This window comes from Rhamphochromis longiceps, linkage group LG16 (genome assembly GCF_057381845.1).
Source record: "Rhamphochromis longiceps isolate RC_006_pf linkage group LG16, R_longiceps_female_GT1.1, whole genome shotgun sequence".
Taxonomy (NCBI): Eukaryota; Metazoa; Chordata; class Actinopteri; order Cichliformes; family Cichlidae; genus Rhamphochromis; species Rhamphochromis longiceps.
In genome coordinates this window covers 34,536,080-34,557,846 of record NC_140572.1, presented here as the reverse complement: position 1 = coordinate 34,557,846, position 21,767 = coordinate 34,536,080, and the positions used below count along the sequence as shown (strand labels likewise).

The following is a 21,767-nucleotide window of genomic DNA, read 5'->3' as shown; positions in this document are numbered from 1 at the left end:
CAGCTAATTCGTTGCAGGTTCTGCACTTTTCCACAGACGCCACGGTTTGACTGTGACATCGGTGAAAAGGCATGCTCCCTTTCTACTTCTAGATCTGTACTTTCCACTAGTCAGCTAACAGGGCAGACGGTTTCCTCTCCTGGTTTAAAACATGGAGTCTGGATCTTTTCAACATGACTCACGTGTCTACTGCTGCTATCATTTAGTATCATTCACCAGACATAGGCCAGATAACCCGACATCCTTTCTCATAAGTCATGACGCGCACCAACCACCAGGAGAAAACCTGGGAAAGCTACTTTGTGATGTACTTGGCAGATGTGAGTAACGAAAAAAAAAGGGGATAGTTTATGGATTTTCCTTGGCTAATATGGAAGCACTCATAACACACTGCTTTTGGGGAGAAGCTATGGCAGCCAGAAATGGAGGGGTTAGAAAATGAACTTATGGAAATGATGAGTCATTTAAAAGTGGATCCTTGATCTCTTTTAGAAAAACAATAATGAGTACAGGGCCTAAACTGACAGTCACAGCATCATCTAATTTCTAAAAGATAGTTTCCAGTTGATGTTAAGTTTATAAAAATCATACATTTTGTTCTGAACAAGCCCTTCTTTTCAGTCAGAGTAACTTGCTGTAGCTGACATGGTTTATACCATGAGGACTGTAACTATGATTTCTCATCCAGATGCAGATGAGTTACAGCTGCTGAGGGGTGGCTCTGCTGCAGCTGTGCTTTCTTGCTCTAAAAGCCCAGAGTGTCGAGGCCAAACATAAATCTTCGCGCTGCATATGGCCTTTAGGTCAACCTGCGACTTGTCCACTGATAAAGTTGTCCATTAAAGTTGCTGTTCCACAAACACTGACTGAGGTATTTGCCATCCCAGCCCAGAGCTGGAGTCATAATAGGTAAAAAAAGAAAAAAAGGACACCCAATGTTTTGGCTCTCGTGTCAACAGTGCTTTGCTGCAACGTGATTCGACACCCTGTGATTATACCTCAATCTACCTTCTTTTATTTCCTCTAGCATTTTAACACATCAGAAAAAGGCATCCTGTCTGTTTAATATTCAGCAGTGTGCACGATTTACCGTATGATGCTGACAGGGCTTGAAAGCTGAAGAAACACTCTAGTCTGAACATGCTCTTCACCTCGGCTTTCACAAACAAAGCTCTGAATCTCGAGGGAGGGGTAGGAAGCTCGGGCCAGGAAAGTTAAAATGATTGCATGTCTAGGCTTTTCCATCAACAGGTCCCCGTCTCCACTGGCTCTTCCTTTTAAAGAGGCAACCGCAGCTATGAGCTGTTCCCTTCCTGTGTTCAGTCAGTGGACGATTGTGGTCCTGCTGAAGTACACATCACCCGCTCCTTGTCTTTATGTCTTGTGCTTCTGTTGCCTTAGACTGGATTCATCTCCATCTTATGTTACATATCCATGGCAGAGCTGGAAATTTGAATTTGCAATTTACTGAGTTTACATTGTGGCATTTTCTCAGTTTTAATTAAGTTTGCTGCAGGGGTCGCTTCTATCAAACTGGTCGTGTGCCTTTGTGTCTTTGTGGCACATTATCATAATGAGATAATTATGCTGTACAACAGAAATCGTGCTCAAGAGTGAGAATTCTTTATAATTACAGGACTTCAAGCTGTTGAGAATGATAAAATGAAAGTTGCTAAACAGTGAAGTTTTTAGACTTGGATTCAGCAGCACAGTCTGAGGCTCTTGCTGAGGTCAGTGTCAAAGGTCAACTGAAGGGCAATCTTTTTCTGGCTCCTTATCAGAAGAATTCTTAACTTCTTTTGAAAAACAGTGCAATGCAGTGTTCTCACACTGACTCCAAACAGATTGCATTTCTTAATGAGCATTAGTGTTCTGGTCTGTCTTTGTTTTATACTGTGGCTCTAAGTATGATTATGTTCAGTTTACTCCGTGACCACATAGGTTCTTTTGTTTATTTTTGCTTTTCTGCATAAAATATGTTGCAGATGTCTGATTGCACATGGCAACATTGTGCAGTACGTAACCTATCATTTAGACAAATTTATTCCAACACACTCGGGAATACAAGCATCAATGTTTAATCCATCAAACCGTGTGATCATTCTTAATGTTCCAAGTCTTAAATCTCACTGACTGATGACTCTGAAACTGCCTGCATTGACTTCTGCTGTGAAATACCGACTATAATTTAAAGATAAAGCAAAAAATAAGAATGGGGACAGATTTACTGGATGCATTCCGACAGGCCGTTCTTGCTATTAGGATGTGAAAATGCACAACAAAGTCTTGAAGTGACTCTAGACCTTGCCAGGTGTAGCTGTTTGATTTAAATTAAATCTTCCACTTAATCCTTGCACCCTGTCAAACATGTGGTTTTCATGTCCTCTCGGGATGCTTCCAGCTGCTCACTGATCAAGCTAAAGAAAATACACAAACACTTGTGGATGTACTTAAAATATTACAGAATAGTTATTATGGACAATAATGGACTTATGATCAAATATGTAAAACATTGAGGCATTTATTCTTGATGCTAATTATAACACACTGCATAAAAACGAACTGTACCTAATGTTAGTTTAGGTCGGCCATGGTACATTAGCTGATAAAAGCTGATCACACTGCCAGCCCACATGAACTGATGTCTTAGATGATAAAACTTATTTCTCAAATTTCACATAGGACCCAGCATTTCAGTTGCTTTAGTCTGCCCTCTGTTGCAGTTGCCTCTGCAAGCCATTTTGCAACCCACCACTAACCCAGCTACTCCTTTTCATCCTTGGACAGATTGTGGAATTATATTAACATACGCGCGAATCCTCCAGATCAGCAAAATGCCTTTTACAGAGGTGCTCACACTCATCGTTGCTGATCACGATCATTTAAGTGCAAATACTTCACAGGTCTGCATGGTAACCCTTTTCTTTGTCAGTGATAGTTTTTTCTTTTTTCCCTTTTCTGTCATGGCGAGTCTTACTGTTGCTTCATGTTTGTACATGGAAGTCAGGAATGTATGCCTTAGGCTTCCAGCATACGCAGAAGCCCAAGGCACACATTGTCATATGGAATAAGAATCGACTTTTGACTAAAGTGGTCCTCACCGAAAATACAATCAAGGGTATATGGAACTATTATCGGACTGCCACAAACAGTTGTTTTTTTCACCAGATTTTTCAAATGTGTTAATATAAATAAATAGTTGTGGTTTGTCCTCATAAGAGCAGGTAAGCTGCAAAAGAAAAAGGATGATGTCAAACATTCCAGTTTACCAGAGCAGGCAGTTAACTTATACAAGGGGTCAGAGCACCATGGTGTTTTACATCAACTGAACATACAGCCAGATGTGCTGGAATAAACTCTGGATTGTATACTCAAAATGACTGAGAGGAAATTTCTTTCCAGCAGAGTTTGTTCACGATGTCTGATTAAAACATGTGAATACAAAGAAAGCTAGTGTTTGAGGCCTTTGTGTTTGTGCAAACCAAATGCTAGCAAAGTGCACTCTGGAATTTGGACAACTACAAGATACTGTAGCTGTGACTCAAATGAAATAGTGCAGAATTTGTATCTGGCTTGTTTTCTTAATGCTCTTCTTCCATTCTTTAGTTCCACTACAAGGTTTGGTTCAGCTGCCAGAGCAATTTATTTACAAGCAACTTGTCTAATAAACCTCTGATTAAAAGGATTTAATGAAGCAGAGAGTGCTGGGTGAGCCTTTTTCTGGATGATTTAGCCTCGTCCTCCTCCTTGATGGATGAATACTGTACTTGCCAACTCTGATAAATTGGTAGCATACCCCAGCGCTCTTTCAATGTGGATTATATTATGACTGTAATAGAGGCACTTTTCTTTCTATATACATTTAACTGAAAAGCAAATGACTGGACTGTTTAACCATTACGGTCTGATGTCTGGCAGAGTCACTTAGCCATTTGTTATCTGTGAGAATTACTGAGGTTTTGGTTTTGTGATATTGTTATCAACTAAATAGACCAAAAGTACTGCCAGATGAAACCAGCAGGTCTGTGTAGGGCAAAGAGGAAACTATCTTTTCTCGCATGACACACTGTCAAGATCGGTTTTCATGGTCAAATATTCAACTACTGCTGCATTTGAAATGGGCTAATGTCAACAACTTGAACTTCAGACATCTAGAGTGACTCCAAATGGCAAACTCTGCTGCTGTTCCCAAAATGACCACTCCAGGCTGCGTCCAAAAATGAGTTGATATCCAGACTCTCTTCTTTAAATGTACAACTTTAAAGAAGAAATTAACTTTAATAACCTCATGTAAATCATATTAAGGTTTAAAATTTTGCATGATAAAATGTGTGGCTGCTTTGATTGAGAGGTGTATGCAGACACAGGTGGTCGGTCACTGTCTGACCTGCATCAACTCGGCTTGTTCAAGATCCTCATTCATGTTTATGCTGTCATATTAGCCAGAAATACTATGGATAATATGACCATCCGAGAAGTCCGTCTGAATGTTTTTGTTTTTTAATTATTTGTTAGCACTAATTAGGACGTCTGTGTTTATACACCTACCCAGTCTGCCAATGCACCTTGCTAAGTAAATTGAGTAAAATTAGCTGACACCTCTAATCCTCCGAGAAAAAACAAACAAACCCAACAACACAAAAAACAACCACAACCAAAACGGCTTTAAAGCAGTAGGTCACAAACCATGTGACCTGGTCTGATGTCACCATCTTTTACCTACAGTCTATTATAGAGGTAAGAAGTCCAGAGAAAAACATGATGCTGTTGACTTTTTTTATAGATTTCTTGATGTTTATTTCTCTGTTATTAAGATGATACCAATAAAAAAATTCATTTAGAATGATCTGCATGGTTAGACACCACTGTAGGGGTTAAACAACAGTTCAGTTTTTAAATCCGCGCTGTGAAATTTTAAATACGCTGTCCTCAGCTCACATCATTTTCACCCATCTGTTTGCATTTTCATGGGCAGACTGCGGTGCTCGCATAACATGCCTGTCTCCTCTCTCTCCCTCATCTTTGCATCGTTTTCAAAATGCAAGAACACGGATGAATGTGGGCAGCACATAGTTAAGCTGGTCACATGCATAAAAGTCAGAAAACAGCAACAGTGTTTTTGCACAAAGCTGCTGGTATATGTGCAACATTTCAAGGGCATCTCATCTTGAAACACTTCCAATAATTCACATGTTGACTTGTAAATGCTAAAAGATGGAACGCACATGTCCAGCCACTATCATTCTTCAGGTGGGGAAGAGCTTTGAGGCTTTTCTTTTTTTCCTCTCTCTTTTTACAAGGGATTCTGCATTTGTGAGAAGCAGCAAGCCCGAAGGCAAGAGAGATTTATTGCGTCCACATTTTGTTTGACCTCTGCGCTACAGCAGTTTAAGGACACTGCATCCTCTCCTCAAACCCCGCAGCTGCCGGAGGCTCCATTTTAAATCCCACTTTTCCCTTCGCATTAGCCTGTGTTTTCTCATATCCCCCCTCAAGCTCTCCAATCTCCCTTTCTTCACCCTTATCCCTATCAAAGGACACAGTATCTTTATGAACTTTCTGCCACACTCCTGTTTTTTGTCCTGCTTAGTTTTATTTTCAACACAAATTCCAGGCCATTTAGTGACTTTCCTCACAATCCCTTTTCACTTTAAAATGAAAGTTTGAGGACTTTTAGATAAATACATGGAAGTGATTATGTTAGCAAATTTAAAAGCCGCAGCATTTTCTTTTCTTTTTTTTTTTTTTTTTTTGGCCTGTCCCGTTTGGCTCTTTTGCCATCAGAATTGTTGTCTAAAGGCAAAGAAAGATGCCCAACGGATTTACTTTACCAAACTGACCATCCCAGCCTTGCCGTAATGGTCCATTTGATTCACCTTTTATTGTTTATTTTATTTTCACTTACTGAATACGGGACAGACTTGACTGGGGGAAAGAAGGGGAGAAAGAAAGAGGGAAAGAGAAACAGCTGAGAAGAGGGACGGGGGAGAAGGGCAAAAGACAAAAACCAACAGAACGGGCAGAGAAAAAAAATGCATATATCAATCACCTGGATCACCTGCTGAGAAAGAAAAAAGAAAGCAAGCAGAAGAGAACAAGAGTAATAGAATAAACAACATTACAATGATATATGGGAATATGACAGTAAATACTAAATGTTAAACATTATTGTGCAGCACATAAGATCAACAGAACACAGTGTGCTTTGAGGTAGGAGCCAAAAAGGGTGTAGTTTGTGGGTGTGATCACCCGTGTGTACACCTGTGAGCATGGACGCGCTTGTTTTTTGTTTTTTTTAAAAGGTTCCTTCATGTAATAATCTGCTTTAGGGCGTCGGGGGGTTCCCCGGAGGCATCTTCCTTGGGGGGCTCAACCCGGGGTAGCGGTCATGTCCGGTTAGGGGCTCTGTTGGCTCTCCGGTGACTGTTTCCTCGCGGCTGCGTGCAGCGGGGCTAGGGGAGGGTCTGTGCTGACGGACGTGGGTTACTGACCTGGTAGCCTGGCTGGCCCTGGGTGGGTCCGGGATGGGCGTGAGGTTCTGGGGGCGCTCCGTCTCTGGGCTGGGACCCGGACTGGGCCTCGGGGGCTTGGGTCCTGGTTGGTGTGTTGCCGGGGTTGTGGGCGGGTGGGTGCATGGGGGCCCAGCCCTGGAGCAGGGTGCCGCCGGTGCGTCGAGCCACCTGGGGGGCTCTTCAACTGGTGGGGGAGATTGTCACATCTTGCAGGAGCTTTCCTCTCTTCAGGAGCTCCCTCTGCAGGAGGGGGAGATACAGGAGAGGTGGAGGAAGATCTCAGCCTGGGCGTCTATTGTCTTATGCAGTCTGGAAGATGAGTGGATGGTGGGGTGGGTGCAGTTTTCTCTGTGGTGGGGTTGGGTGGACTGTCCCGGGCTCTGTGGGGCCGGGCGGCGCTGCTGCACTGGGCCCGGTCTGGATGGGCCTGGGCCCCCTTTCCCTGGCGGGTCGCGGAGTATGGGGGTGCCTACTGGGGTCAGCGGGGGAGCTGGCCCCAGGGAGGGGTCACTTGCCCCTCCCTTCCTTCCCTCCCCATCTCCAGCTGCCTCCCTCTTCCTGCTCCACCACAACCACCCACACATGCAGGGCCTTGGAGTAGGGGTATGTCACCAGGGTGCAGAGGAGGCTACCCCCCCCCCCCCCCCCGTCTGTCCCCTTCTGGCTGCCTCTGCCTCAATTTTATCCCACAACTTAGACATTCACATTACTCACACTCTCATTACACATACATATAGGATCTTGGGGGTGGGCACGATACACGGAGTCCAAAGTACCATCAGGGTGTACACCCCACCCCTGGCATCGTTGCCCACCTCTCAATTTTAAATACACGTAGACATTGAGGGCTAGCAGGAGGGACCATGCGCTTACCTGCTGCTCTCTGGCAGGTAGCTCCATGCCCTCCTGGGTTTTAAATGCACCTTAGAACACACATGCATCAACATTACAATGAGCGGGTGGAGGGAGGTTCGGAGTCTTCTCTCACCCCCGTTCTCTGCGACCTGCTGGAGCAGGGGGGCTAGGACTAGGAGGAGGAGTTGGCCGTCCGACTACGGTCTGGAGTGTGGAGCCTTCCTGCTGCTGCGGAGTCGGGGCGGTCTGCCTCCCCCCACCGCAGGGAAAAGGGAAACACCACCTGGGTCTGGGTGCAGTTCCCCCCTCCAGGGGCGAGGGCACCTAGACCCGGTTTGTAGAGTACGCTTGGGGAGTGTGATCGTGTGTACAACGTCTCTTCATGTCTGTCTCCACGTTGGTTGAGTGTGGAGTAAGTGCATATGAGAGCATGAGGGTGGGAATGGATGTTTGTATCTGTGTGTGCCTGTATGTCTGTGTCTATATGTCAGGTTGGGTGTCAGGCGCCACCTCTCTGGGGACATCTCAGGCCCTCCAAGGTTTGGAGGCCTATCTCCCCCTACCACCACTTCCCCTGCCAGTGGCGGACCCCCTCAGACATCGGTGCGTTGGTGGTTCTTTGTGTCCGGGGATGGGCGTCCAGGTACACACCGGCTCACTCCTTGGCGGCCGCTTATCGGGGCCTGGAGCCTGGGGCTCGCTCGGGCCACTTCGGAGGTGGGGTGCCCCCGGCCTCTCGGCCTGGGGCTCGGTCACTCAGGCTCAGCTGGCTGCCGGCGGAGCTCACGGGCGCGTCACTGCAACTCCCCCTGGCTTCTGCTCTGCGGCTGCTGAGTGAGCCCTCATCTGGGACTCTCCTCAGCTCTTTCCGGGACAGTGGCGCAGCTGCCCCTCTGTTGGTCTTCCTTGGTCTCTTGTGTTCTGGGGGCCTCTGGATGTCTGGAGTTTTGATCTCCTCCACACCTGCTTCACGCCCTGGAGCCGCAGCATTTTCTAAAGGCTTTCAGTGCAGTCATCATCTATTCAAAACATTGCTGGAGGAACCTTGTTTTAAAGTAATGTGACGTTATTGTATTAACAGAAATGCACTTTTACTAATGGTTTCCAGCCCTAAGAATCAGACAAACAGTCATTGTTATGGAAGATGTTTTTGTGGGGGTTTTGGAAGCAGAGATCTGTATCTGCATCTGTAAGGAAAACACTGTCTGAGCCCACATTTAGGCCAAAAACCTCCCCAAAACATTTTGAGATAAAATTGATCCAACATTATTTCAGCATTATCTCCGAAATGGAAACCATGACTTCATTCATGTGAACTATTTCAGCTGTACTCCAAGTACTTCCTCGAGTCATCTGTTATTGAAATCACAGAGTTTGTTTCCAGTGATCGGCTCCTTGCAGGTACAAACCATATCTGTTGCTGGAGAGAGAAACCGTAATTTTCTGGACCGCTGTTAGGATCGGACAGATAAGCGAGCACAGGGAGACGGGGGTCAGCACAAGGCCGCCTTCCTGTTGTGACATCACTCAAGTTGAAAGCCCAGGGGCGACACACAGAATTTATCACTTTCTCTTTATTGCCAAATGAAGCCCTTGAAGTTACTGCAGTTTGCATTTTTGGAGGCACAGACAAAAAGGGGTGATAAGGTCAAGGCAGGACTGGCCACATGGTTCTGTCTCCAGAAGGTTGTATCTATGAAATTGCTGGAGCCAGACTGTCTGGGTTTGGTTATGCAAATAAATGAATAACTATAATTATTCAACAACAGGTAAATTAAAGCATTCTTGGAAGGATAACTGAAATCTGCACTGAGTTTCTATGAAGCCTTTTATACACTTTGATGGCAGAAGCTCCTTTTTAAATTTAGCTATTGATTTCTGTATATTGACTGATCTTATTTTTTCCCTTTAAACATCTTAAAATATGTTTTTGAATCTCCAAAGTTCTGTCTTCTCCATTCATGTGAACCTTCTAGGTAGACAGCAATTGGTGTGCAAGGCATTGACGCTTTCACAGCCCTGGTAACTTTCAGTACTGGAAAAGAGAAACTATAGACAGATCTGAGCAGAAATCTGTGACAACAGATGATACTAAGACAAACACAGCATGAAAATCTGCAGAGCTTCTTGACAACATGGGCTGTCTCTGAAGCTGACAAGAAGGTGCTGTAAAGAATGGTGAAAATCTTCAGAGGGCATTTATATTGACAGATACATAATCAGGCTACTGGACATCATGAGAGGCCCCTCCCACTCAGACCATGAACCTGCGTAGCCTCAACGCCCGTACAACAAGGCTGAGTGGACTCAGTGCCATGAGTTTCCATCTGCACTTTATCAGTTCATGTATGTGTTTTTGTTACTATATGATTTTTAAGTTATTAAGTGTTATTCTGCTTTATTCTACTTATTATTTTAATACTTGTCTGGAAAACACATTTTGGTTTTCTTTCATATTTTTAACATGTTGAATGTCCGTAAATCTGTTTATCCATCAGCTATCACTGAGATCAGCTAAAGAGGCAGGACTGTGGCTGAGCTTGACCCTTGTGGCATCCCGTAATATGCACATGCGCCTTCTTTGTACTCCTTCACTTTTACTTGTGATTTTGCCACATCTGTTCATTTTCTGTGATGTTTTGGTCACATTGTGGTGCTGGCTCCTTTTGCTCAGCGGCCATCCCATGGGTACAAAACACCAGTTTAACTGTGGCTAATGTTAAAGTCTCATTCAAGGCCGATTTTTATTATTTGCTTTTTGATTGAATTAAATGTGCATAGTTGCACAATGCATAATTTGCATTATCAAATCTGCTCAATGAAGAGGGTATAGTTTTGTAGTTGAAGGTTAAACAAGTAACCCAAGCTAAAGCTGATTTTACATACATTTGAAACATGTTTGATTAAACTATATTAAACTGTGCAGTTACTGAGTTTGAATCCAAACCTCTCAACCAATCAGAACCTCTAATACTTGCTAATAACCCCTTGGGTTCAGTTCTGGCATGCACGTGTCTTGCCAAAAGAGTCTTAGATAAGAAAAACTGTATATGAGCAGCATGACTCTAATTTTTAAAGGACGACGCACATGAAATAATGTTCTCCTGTTTTTGAAGATCTTGACTGACAAAAAGATTATTGTTCAATCTACTCGGAAGCAAATGCTCTGAGATACACTTCACAGTGACCCATTTTCTCTAATGACAGAAGTATGAAGGGAATATTCCCACCCAGGTCCTTGTGACATTATGGCAAAACACCAAAAACTGCATCAACCAATGAAAAACGTTTTTCACTAGCAGCGAATCACTTCTTGGCAGTTCTGCTGCAGTTTGTTTGCTTAAAGCCCTCCCTTCTATCAGTAACAGATGCATACTTTATCCAATATGTCATAGACAGCTGTGAGTTGCAGAAATCTCGAAGGCGGTCTCCCTCCAGATAAAATTACAATGAAGTGTTTTGCTTTACAGATGTGGAACAAATCACCAGCTGACCAATTTTTCAGTTCCGTTATGAAAAAGAACATATTTGCAGTAATCTCATCTGTCTCAATCTGTTTTGTCTTCAGATCGTTAATCACAATTAACAACAACAACAACCACTTTTCTAGAGGAAATTCCTTTATCCTAACTCTTAAACTGGAGTCTGTTGCGACATACACATGGAGGTATCTGCTGTTGATCACATGTCCCAAACAATCCTCCGGGGTTCCCCTCATTCTCACTTCTTCTGCCTTTCACATTCTCACCTCTTTCTTTTCTCTCGCTCTCTTTTCAGACTCCCTTTCTTATCCCCTGTCCCTGACTCCTCCTCCTCTACTCTCTGTTCCTTCCTCTCTGATCCGCAGCTGTGCCAGGACTTTTCTTCCCCCCTCAATGCCCCTCTCCTAGTACTGTAGATATAAAATTACAATGAAAAGATTCTGTATTTAAAGCTTACCCCTCCCTTCTCTTTAAACACTGTGCCACACCAGGAAAAAAAAAAAAAGCTCAGAAACAAGAAAGAACATGCAACTGAATAAAACTCAAAAAAGGCTCAAAGCCTCCACTTAGTGCTCTTATGTAGCCAAAGTAAATAGAGAGTGGCGTGATGCACAGCAGACTTCAAGCTGTGTAAACCTTTGTTTGTTTGAATCTCATACGGCTGATCAAGTGAAACCTGAGCGGAAAATATCTAACACGTGAATTACCCGGTTATCCCACACCAGCCTTTGTGTTTGCGTTGCTTTTCTTTTTAATTTGAAGCGTTACAAAAATGCAAAATGGCAGTTTTAATGTTATTCATATGGACATAATTTCAAAGCTAGCACAGAGTAAATTACCACGCCAGCATGTGAGTTTGTTGTTCTTCTGGGTGAAATATACTAACTTTCCTCAATGTGCTGTAAACAGCTGAATGGTGAAGCAATAAAGACGGTTCATGCGTAAAGGCTCCTGGCTGACACTAAGAATACAGCAAAGATTTTATTTTTTTTTTTCCAATATTTAACATTGGCTTCACCACTTTAATTCATTCTCATTAACTTTGTCTCTTTTGGCAACTTCTCTGCAAAAGCATTTCACCCATTTGCTAAAACCATCGAGGTTAAATGGTGGCGATGAGTCACCGACAACAAGCAGACATTTCCACATCTCACTGGTCTGGCTCGATGTGAGACGCGTCTGTTTGGGAACACTGGCTGGACATTATGGCCAGTGGCCGGCACAGACTTCACATTGTGTTAACAGAATGCTCCCTTCTTTTTTACCAAAAAAAAAAACAAAAAAAAAAACCTCACTACCCCTCTGGACCTGCTGTGAGCTCTTCACATAAAAGCCCAAAGAAGAAATGTCGCGAAACAAAGAAAGTCTTAAATAGGCAGAATTTTATTAGTCCAATCAGTCTTACTTTTTTCTGCAGCCAACACTTAGCAAGTCTTCTTGGTTTCTATTGCTGCTCCCAGATAGTCCATGCATCTGCTGAGCAAACTATGACTTTAATCATAGACGACACTTCAATAAAAACCATACCCTCTGATGGGATCTGGATGGGATGATTAGAAAATACAAACCCTGTGTGTGCTGGAACTCTTCTTAACATTCAAATCAAAATCCAGTAGAAGAGGAGCTCAGTTTGGCCCTCACATTAAAGTGCTAAAATCCACTCGGCCTGACAAAACACCAGAAAGATTGTAATCGATTCGTAAAAGTCTGAGATGGTGGACATTTTCCAGCTGCTAACAGTCTAATTCTGAATTCCTTACATGCTTATTAGCACTCTTGCTGGTCAACACCAAGAAAACTTAATAATATGATACTGCTGACGAGTTCTTATAGCAGTACTTTTGTCTTTGAAACTAACTTAAATACAAATGTTCTGTACAAACATATGTGAAAAAGAAGTTTTCCACAGGAGTCCCTGCAATCCTGTGGAAAACTAAGTGTACCCAATGATTCAGCAGCTTGTAGGACCACCATGAGCAGCAGTAATTTGAAGAAATTGTTTCCTGTGTATCAGAATTTCACTGGGCCAGTGCAACGTGTGAAAGCTTTTTGTGTCACATGACTGCCAGATCTGAAAAAGTGAATCCAGTGTGGAAATGCCTGCATTCTAATGGCCAACAGGAGGTCAACTCCTGAAGTGAGATTAGCTGCCAATGAGAAAATGATCCTAATGACCTTGGTACCTTTTCTGGCTTCATTCTCTACTGCAACTGCTGAAATCAGTTCTGAATTTGTAGTTTTATGGCAAATAAATTAAATTAACTCCAAATTATGTAATCTGACTGAATCAAGGCATTCAGAAAAAAAAAGCTTCCATAACAATTTTGTGTAACGTACAATTTAATATGATTGTTTTCAGTGAAACGCAGTAATCTGCAGTATTTGCAGCTGCTGCAGTTTTATGACCACCTGGACAGAAAAGTACCTCAAAGCACTGCTCATATATGAGGCATTTCACTGTGAAGTCAGCTGTCCAACGAGTTGTTAACAGCATGTCTTAGGCCACACTGCTAACCCCTGTAACCCATGTAGCACCATTCAGTCACCCTCTTCAGTCGTAATATATACACAGTCAGGCCTCAGCTTAGAATTTGGGTCGGGCCGCAACCTGCAATTATGGCCGGCTGTCACCATTTTGTGGCATTCAAACAAGTCATGGTAGGACTTTAGAATTTGTTTCTGTAAGTTCATAGTCATCCAGGTCATGGTAGACTTAAGTGGTTGAGTTTACTGCAACCTGATGTCTTTTGTAAGTCCTTGAAGTCACTTCAGCTCTCATCCAAACAGCTTCTTCAGTTCTAAAAGCTTTCCGTCAGCCTTAAAAATCACATTTTTTTGAAGACTTGAGGTAATTTTGACTTTAAAATGTTTCATTTAAAACTGTAGGAGAAGTTGAAATTGCATGTGTTAAGATCTTTTTGCATTTCCCGTTATGACAATCAACTGATTCCCTCCACGGCAACTGTGGTGTGATTTTACAGAATCATTACCTGGACCGAAGCACAAAGAAAGGTTTCCAAATGGGCTGTAACATCTCCTGAAAGCTACTACAGCAGCTTTTAAACAGTCACCAGAGGAGAGACAGAGAACATGTACAGAGGGAGTGCTACATTACACTGAGCCCTGCCAACCTGCAGAGGATAAGCTCCAGAGGGTAAAAGTCCCCCTGATCTGCAGGAAAAACTACAACCAGCTGTATCAACACTCGCTGAACAGGCTACGCACCAGCAATGGCTAACTGCTCAAAAGCATTATCATGAAGGCCATGTTTGTTTTCCTGGCATTTTGTGATGGACTATATTACTTTTTAATTGTGGAGAAAGATAATGTTTGCCTGAAAGCTTATAATCTTTACTTTCATGACCAATTAAAGGCCTGCTCCTGCAGTTTAGTACTGAAGTGACGTGGAGCTGGGGAGCTCACGAGACAGAGAGACTGAGAATGATTGGACAGAACATGAAACATTTTTTGACACATACTGAAAGGATGGAGCCTCGATTTTCCAAAATGAAAATCAATCTTTAGACTACTATTATCGTGTCTTCTTACAAACTTCACAACTCCAGATTTGTAAAAGAAACTTCTTGGGGGTTTTTTTGTTTTTTGTTTTTAAAAATTGTTAAAATAGAAATCTAAAATTGAAAAGTTTCCGTTTCCTTATGATGCTGCACCAATCTGCTGCGGTGAAGAGAGAGCTGAGTGTGAAACCAAAGCTCTGCATTTACCGGTTGATCTCTTAACCTCACCCGTAGTTATGAGATTTGGGTAGTGTCCAGAAGAATGAGATCACAGGTACAAGCAGCAAGAAAGAGCTGCTCTCTTTCAGATCAAAAGGAGCCAAGCGAGGTGGCTTGGGTGTCTGATTAGGACAGGGGTGTCCAACTCCAGGCCTCAAGGGCCGGTGTCCTGCAGGTTTTAGATGTGTCCTTAATCCAACACAGCTGATTTAAATGGCTAAATTACCTCCTCAACATGTCTTGAAGTTCTCCAGAGGCCTGGTAATGAACTAATCATTTGATTCAGGTGTGTCAAAAACCTGCAGAACACTGGCCCTTGAGGCCTGGAGTTGGACACCCCTGGACTAGGATGTCTCTCAAATGACTCCTAGGACAGGTATTTCTAGCACGTCCTACCAAGAGGAGGCCCTGGGGCAGACCCAATACATGCTGGAGAGATCACATCTCTTGGCTGGCTTGGGAACATATCAGTGCCTAGGGAGAGGGAGGTGTAGGCCTCTCTGCATAGACTGCTGCCCTCAAACCCAGATAAGCAGCAAGAAATTGGATGGATGGGGAACTTATTATACTTCCAGCTCCATATTTTTATTCTTTGACTTCACAAAAATAACTTAGCATGATTCATAGTTTAAAATAACACTCAGCTAAATCATTGGGAACCAACTCAGTTCAGCCACCTCATGAAAGCAGCCATTTAGACTCCTGTCTCTATAAGGTCACCCTCTCAATGACCCAGCTCTTCTGACTAGCTGACCCTTCCAGTCAGAAGGCTCAAACAGGACTATGTATGACAACATTCAGACAGTAGAAATAACTGCTGATGTTGAAGCATCCAAGAGTTTAGGCTTTTGGATCAAATAATGCTGACCTCATTATTTGACACTCAGGCTATGTAAGTGTATATAACAGAAAGGAATGAAAAGGAGTAGATAGTGGATCGTGTGAAATGTGCTTGGATTTTCATGCTCTATATACATAATCCTTCAGCGTAACGCTGATATAGTCACAGTGCACCTTTAATTTTAAAGCTTTACACTTTGTAGTGCTTTGCAACTATATTTAACACAGTATAAACATGAATTAAAATTAGTTTTATTTATTCAACTGTGACACAGAACTTGTGAATTAGTGGCCAAGCTCTTCCTCTGACTACCGTAGGGCTCAGTGTCAATTATAATTAAATTAGGACAATTGTAGCATTTGGGGAAACGAGCCTGTTCTGTGTTTACCGGCTGTCCTCTCATCCTCCTCCTACATAGACAAACTGAGAGGATCACAGGACAGATGGGCGAGCAAGTGACAATCAAGCGGCAGGAAACCTGTTAGGAGGAGCCATAATTGCACGGCCTTGGAACAAATAGCTACTTTAACTTGAACATGTAAAGACAGGGGAGATGGGCTGTCCCCCTCAGACTGTTTAGGGTGTCTTTAACGTTGACAGATGTAAAACTTACTGGCTCACAGTTTACCTAAAGTCACACTGACACACTGTTTTATATTGGCCGTTTAACTTCCTCCCCTTCCAAATAAGACTTTTTTATATATTCCAAGTAGTGCCAAAGAGACTTTTTTAACATCTGGAAGTCATCCTTTCCCCCAATCCTCCATTTTCTGACTGCAATACTCTGGTTTATAAGTAGTTCCCATGGTGCATCCCTGCATGAAAACTCCTAATCAGCTCCACTGTCTCTACCACCAACACACCCCGGGTTTACAGTCTGACATTTCACATCAGTCGACATAACACCTCCTCAAACATGTAACTGAAACAATATAAGACAATGTACAACCTGGTAAGGCTGACCCCCCTCCCCCCTTCCCTTGTCTTGCCTTTAACTCTGGTAGAAGAAGGCGTGTAATCAAGTCATAGCTCAAAAATGCAGCATGTGTTTCTAATCAAAGCCGTCTGTGGACCTGGTTGAATTCACATGTTTGGACGTTTCAGCTTTAGTAGAAAACAGCCCATTTGTTGCGATGTCACTGATGTGGCAACAACAACTGGAACCAATTTAGGAGGCAGGGTGACCTCATGCTGGTCTGCTGATCTGGAGTACCAGATTTTTGCTTTGTGCTAATGGTTTCTCTCAAACAGAGGAAAAAATATGCTGGAGACGCTTTAAGATTTTGGCTGTGATGGAAATGAAAAAGCTGGTGATGATGAGACAAATGTAACTGCGAATACACTCAAAGTAAGCCAGCGGTGTCATGAGGACTGGGTGTTGAGTTTCTTTGATGTAAGGTGCAAAGTGCCATCTTTGAAGACGTTTTACAGCTCCGTCAGTGTCTGGAAGGAGTGGTCTCACACACACATGAACACAGACACACACAGAAAATGCATGATTTCTGTCCTTGGCTAAAACTCTGGGTGCAGACTGTTTCTTGTTATTGGAATCAGTATTTTATTGCTATTTTTTTCCGTGTTCACATCCTTAAACTTTCCTCCAAATATTACTGAAAAAATCTGCTTCTTCCAACACAAGTTGTAATTTTTCTTTGAGGCCTGCACTATATATTTTCTTTTATCCTGGGGTTCTGTGCTGGCGTCACCATTTCCAAGTGTGAGCTAAAAGTCTGCTCCTTGATCTCATTTTCCAAACCATGTTCTTATGCAGAAAACTTTCCACACATGTGCAGGCACATGTCTCTAATCTAGAGCTGTATCAACTAAAACGTTCAACATTTGTTTTGAACATGTTTTTTTTGTCTTCAAAGCATTGTGTTTGATTTTCAGTAACCTCAGAGTCCTATCTTTTTTTTATTCTCAAAAAAAGCAAAATGTTGGCTAACAAAAGGTTTCTGGGAGTATGACAACAGTTTCATCGACCATCTGCCAAGCTATTTTTTTAAGTTGCAGTTTCCCTATAAAAGTAGTTCCCTGTAACTAAATGGAATATGGAAATATTCTAATTTGATGATTTGCTTTTTGAAGATTCTTTAGAATTCTTTCTAATGGCCTGCAGGGGGCTCCTCTGATTGCAAAATGTCAGATTATGAAGAAATCTACAGGCAAATTACCGATTTATGACCTCAGTAACCACTTTCCTAATGTTGTTAGTTCCAAGTTTCTTTAAATACAACATGCTGTTTATTTACTAAATTGCTTTCTTATTTGGGCTCAAAATGACAATAAAGCTAATGCTTTAGCAAATGCTTTAGGGCTGACCATTTGTTTTCCAAGCTGCTACTGTATAAGTGTTTCTTAGTTCCCAATGCTCATTTGCTACATCCGGTTTCAAAACCCCAAGATGGCGATGGCCAAATTGCTCAGCTCAACACTTCAAGACAAGAACCAATTGTTTCACAGTGGCTACATTAAAATTGTATATACAGTCACCTGGTGGGAAAAAACACCTAATTAAAGACTGACCTTTTAATCATGCATTTAATCTGGCACAAGGATATATTTTAGCCCAATGAGTGATCTCACTGCAACACTAAGTGTGCTTCAGGAGTTCTGACATGAGTCATTCCAGACAGTAGAGGAAAACTGAAATAGTTTTTGGTCTTGCTGCAGACAGTTGTTAAAAACATGAAATGTAATAACTCTCAAGCAAAACCCATACAAGCAGAGTTGGTCACTGTCTCTTTAAAGCCCCCCTCATTAAGACACAAGTATATTGTTCCACAGGGCCTTGAACCACATTTTCCCTTAGTCAACAAAAACCACGGACTTTCCAAAGTTTTTATTTGGTTGAAATGCAACCATCTCCCCCCACCTATGTTCCATGGAAAAAAAAAAAGCATGCAAGATCGAGTACTGCTGAATATGAACAAATATGGAAAGTGAGATTTAACCAGCTAGAGTAGTGAGATGCTTAAAACATAGCTTCTAGGAGCTATAGAGAACAAACGGCAGAAACGTGCAGATGTGCACAGCTGGATCTCTTTGTATATTTAATTCAGGTTAAATACACTGATCATCAAATGTCAGCATTACATTTTGTGTTAAATTTCTTTGGTGCAGATGAAGTGCACACATGCTGCTTTCACCACAGGGTGGCACTCTATCCAGTGTCCAACTATCACACCACAGCTTTACATGAAACTGAACCCAAAGAGAAAAAACAACTCATTTTGGTTAATTATATAAAGGAAAATAGCTTTTCTTTTTAATTACACTCTCTAACAGCAGTCCAGTGCTCAGTGTGCCCCATGACATCACGAGGAGAACAAGTCAGTCCCTGTGACGACACAAGACATCAAACACTCCGGTGAGGAAAAAAACAAGCTGGAAGCGTGGTTCAAGTAAAACAAGAACTCTCAGGTGTTCCAGGTCGCAGCTTTGCCAGCTGGAGACATCAGCAGCCCCACAGTCTCAGTGACTCCAGCAGCATCTCTGCTCCTCACATCTGCCCTGAATTAACATGTAGCATGTGTTCCCTCAAAGCTGAAATTCTTTTCACAGATGTACAATGTAAGGGGGTGGGGGGCAGGGGTGGGGGTTGTGGTGACACTTAATGAATCTTCCAAAGTGGTAGAGTCGTGCAGGAGTAATGTAATACCACAAAGGTCCTCGTTTCCCTGCTCTGCACATTTTCACTGCCTCAGGGTGACATCACTCACAATCACTGACAGATTTCCACTGAACTGTTTTCTGACATGCAGAGCTTCTTTTTTTGCCATTAGCAAATAATCCACAAGATTCTCTTTTCGTATTAATCATCTTTAAGCCTGACACAGACTCTTCAGTGGGCTGGAAACATTTCTCATCCACACCAGAACAAGTCAGTGGGGCAAATTAAGTTGTCATGTGCAAGGAGAATTCAACAAACCAGCAAAAACCCCGTCTATCTAAAATAGCTTCTCCTAAATCAAAATAACACTTAATTACATTTCTGCAATATTAATAATAAACATAAGTCTATACAACCAAGCCTAATTTGTACTTCAAAGTTTTCTCATGCCTGCACAAAAAGTCCAAGCCAGTATCTGAAGGTTAGCCACCTTCACACATTATCACCAACAACAATAGGTGTTAACATAAGCAGCTGATGGGGTTCACTTACCGCTGGTCTGAGATGAAACAATCAAAACCTGAGCAACGGAGACCAGCAGAAAAAGGAAAATCCTTAAATGCACAAAGCTCTCCATGTCTATAAGAAAGACATGAGCTGTCCTTGTGTGCAAAGCGAGGGGAAAAGGGATGAGAAGAAGAAAAAAAATGTTCAGGTTATCACTGCACCACCATGAATACAAGAGTGCCTCTCCTTGTAAGCAGCAGACCCAACCCTGACTGCGAGAGTGCTTTTTTTTGTGTAGTTACAGCTTTAAATGAGAAGAATGCTGGCGAGCCTAATTTTCCTCCCCCTTTTGTCAGCCCTCTCCCATAACCATCCTCTCACAGGCTTTGTGGCTGTGAGAGAACTACACCCATGTTCACAAGCTCTCATAGTTTCCAGTGTTTCTTTCTATCTATCTTAAAAAATGAGCCATCTTTACTCTGACGCATAGAAAAAGATGTCAAGGAGGAGATAAGAAAAATGACTTTGCTTGTTTGAAGGTGATTTTTTGTTTCTTTTCTCTCCTACTTTTCTTCAGAACTGGTCACTAAGAAAGACCATAAAAGCGCCTTTTTATTGCTGTCTCTGGGGCACCAAACAGGACAGTTTTTACTGGGCAATTAAAAGTAAGAATAGAGTTTATTACAATTGTTTTTCAAAAGGGAAACTGAAGTCAAGAAACTTTATTTGAAGATTACATTAAATGGATTTCTTAGGCAATTACTGACATATTTAATTATACTGAGCAACAAGCACACAAAGAGAGCTAAAAACCAAAGTGAAATAGCTGCCGTGGGTGGTCATGACTGTAGGTGGTCATCGCTGGGAATCTGGTGTGTAATTTTAGAGAGAAATCTGGAGTTGACACCTCTTGACTTACGATGGGAACTTGGAAATCGCCTATGCAAACAACAGCTTGACATCTGATTGGAGAGCAATATTTTAAACAAAAAGAAATGCAACACTTTTTTAAATGGCTTATTTTTTCACTCTATCTTGTAGCACCTTAGCAAGACCTTCACAGACACCTTAGCAAAGTTCCAAATTTTAATACAATCTAATAATTTTCTTGCCACAAAAACAACATCAATATGCTTCTAATAATCTACTAATCTATTTCATAGACTGTGTTAGAAAGATGGACATAGCCACAATTATATCCTCGTAGCATTTATGAGCCTCAGCTCTGAGATTTTAACTGTCACCATCTTGTTTTTTGTCATTTTAATTTTTAAACCACATGGGACCATATTCAAACGAAAGGCTCGATTAGGGCTGTTACTAGCTAATGCTAACTCTGGTTATCTAGCTTGATTAGCAAGATGTGGCTGTAATTGGATGCTGATTTAAGAATAGTTTTACAGTTACTTATGCTAGTTATGGCATTTTTTCCAGTCTTAAACCTGTTTATTTGTGCTGTAAAACTTTGGAATTTTAATGGGAGTCTATGAGGATTGATTCGACTTCTGAGACAGCCCCAAGTGGCTATTGGAGGAAATGCAGTTTTTGGCATTTGTTACTGGCTTCACTTTACAGCCCTGGGAGTTGCTATTTGCTCACATTTGCCATAAATCAGTGAAATAGGCTTTAAATGAGCCAATAATTCATCCACATGGAAGAGAGACAAAGGAATAACAGAGCGTTTCCAAGAGAATGATTTTCACTTTCAAATATAGGGACTATCGTAGCTCAAGAGTTGGGAGTTCGCCTTGTAATCGGAAGGTTGCCGGTTCGAGCCCCGGCTTGGACATTCTCGGTCGTTGTGTCCTTGGGCAAGACACTTCACCCGTTGCCTACTGGTGGTGGTCAGAGGGCCCGGTGGCGCCAGTGTGTGGATGACTGAATGTGTAAAGCGCTTTGGGGTCCTTCGGGACTGGTAAAGCGCTATACAAATACAGACCATTTACCATATGATCTCTATATCAGTGTAATGAATAACATCATGAATGACAACACTAAATAGCAACAGAAAAGCTAATGTGATAGAGCTGTAGTTAACACTTTTTTTTTTTTTTGCTCTTAATTGTAGATTAACTCATACATAACTGAATGTAAACCTACAGTATCTAAGATCGTTTTCTAAGCCCAGTTTTGACACACAGACATCTAAACCTCAACAATGTGGCAGGAAACAGCTGTGTGCCATGTTCACCAGGTGCTAGAAGTGCCAGGTTATTCCAT

General features: G+C 42.2%; 1 protein-coding gene across 1 annotated transcript in view; it reads right to left on the bottom strand.

Moving 5' to 3' along the window:
* Window positions 1-19,871, bottom strand: part of col5a2a (collagen, type V, alpha 2a) — a 43,966-nt gene extending 24,095 nt beyond the window's left edge. Inside the window, exon 1 of the mRNA XM_085385060.1 lies at window positions 19,593-19,871. Coding sequence (XP_085241186.1) covers window positions 19,593-19,677 — 85 coding nt within the window. The 5' untranslated portion in view covers window positions 19,678-19,871. The remainder of the gene's footprint in view (window positions 1-19,592) is intronic.
* Window positions 19,872-21,767: the final 1,896 nt, after the last annotated feature.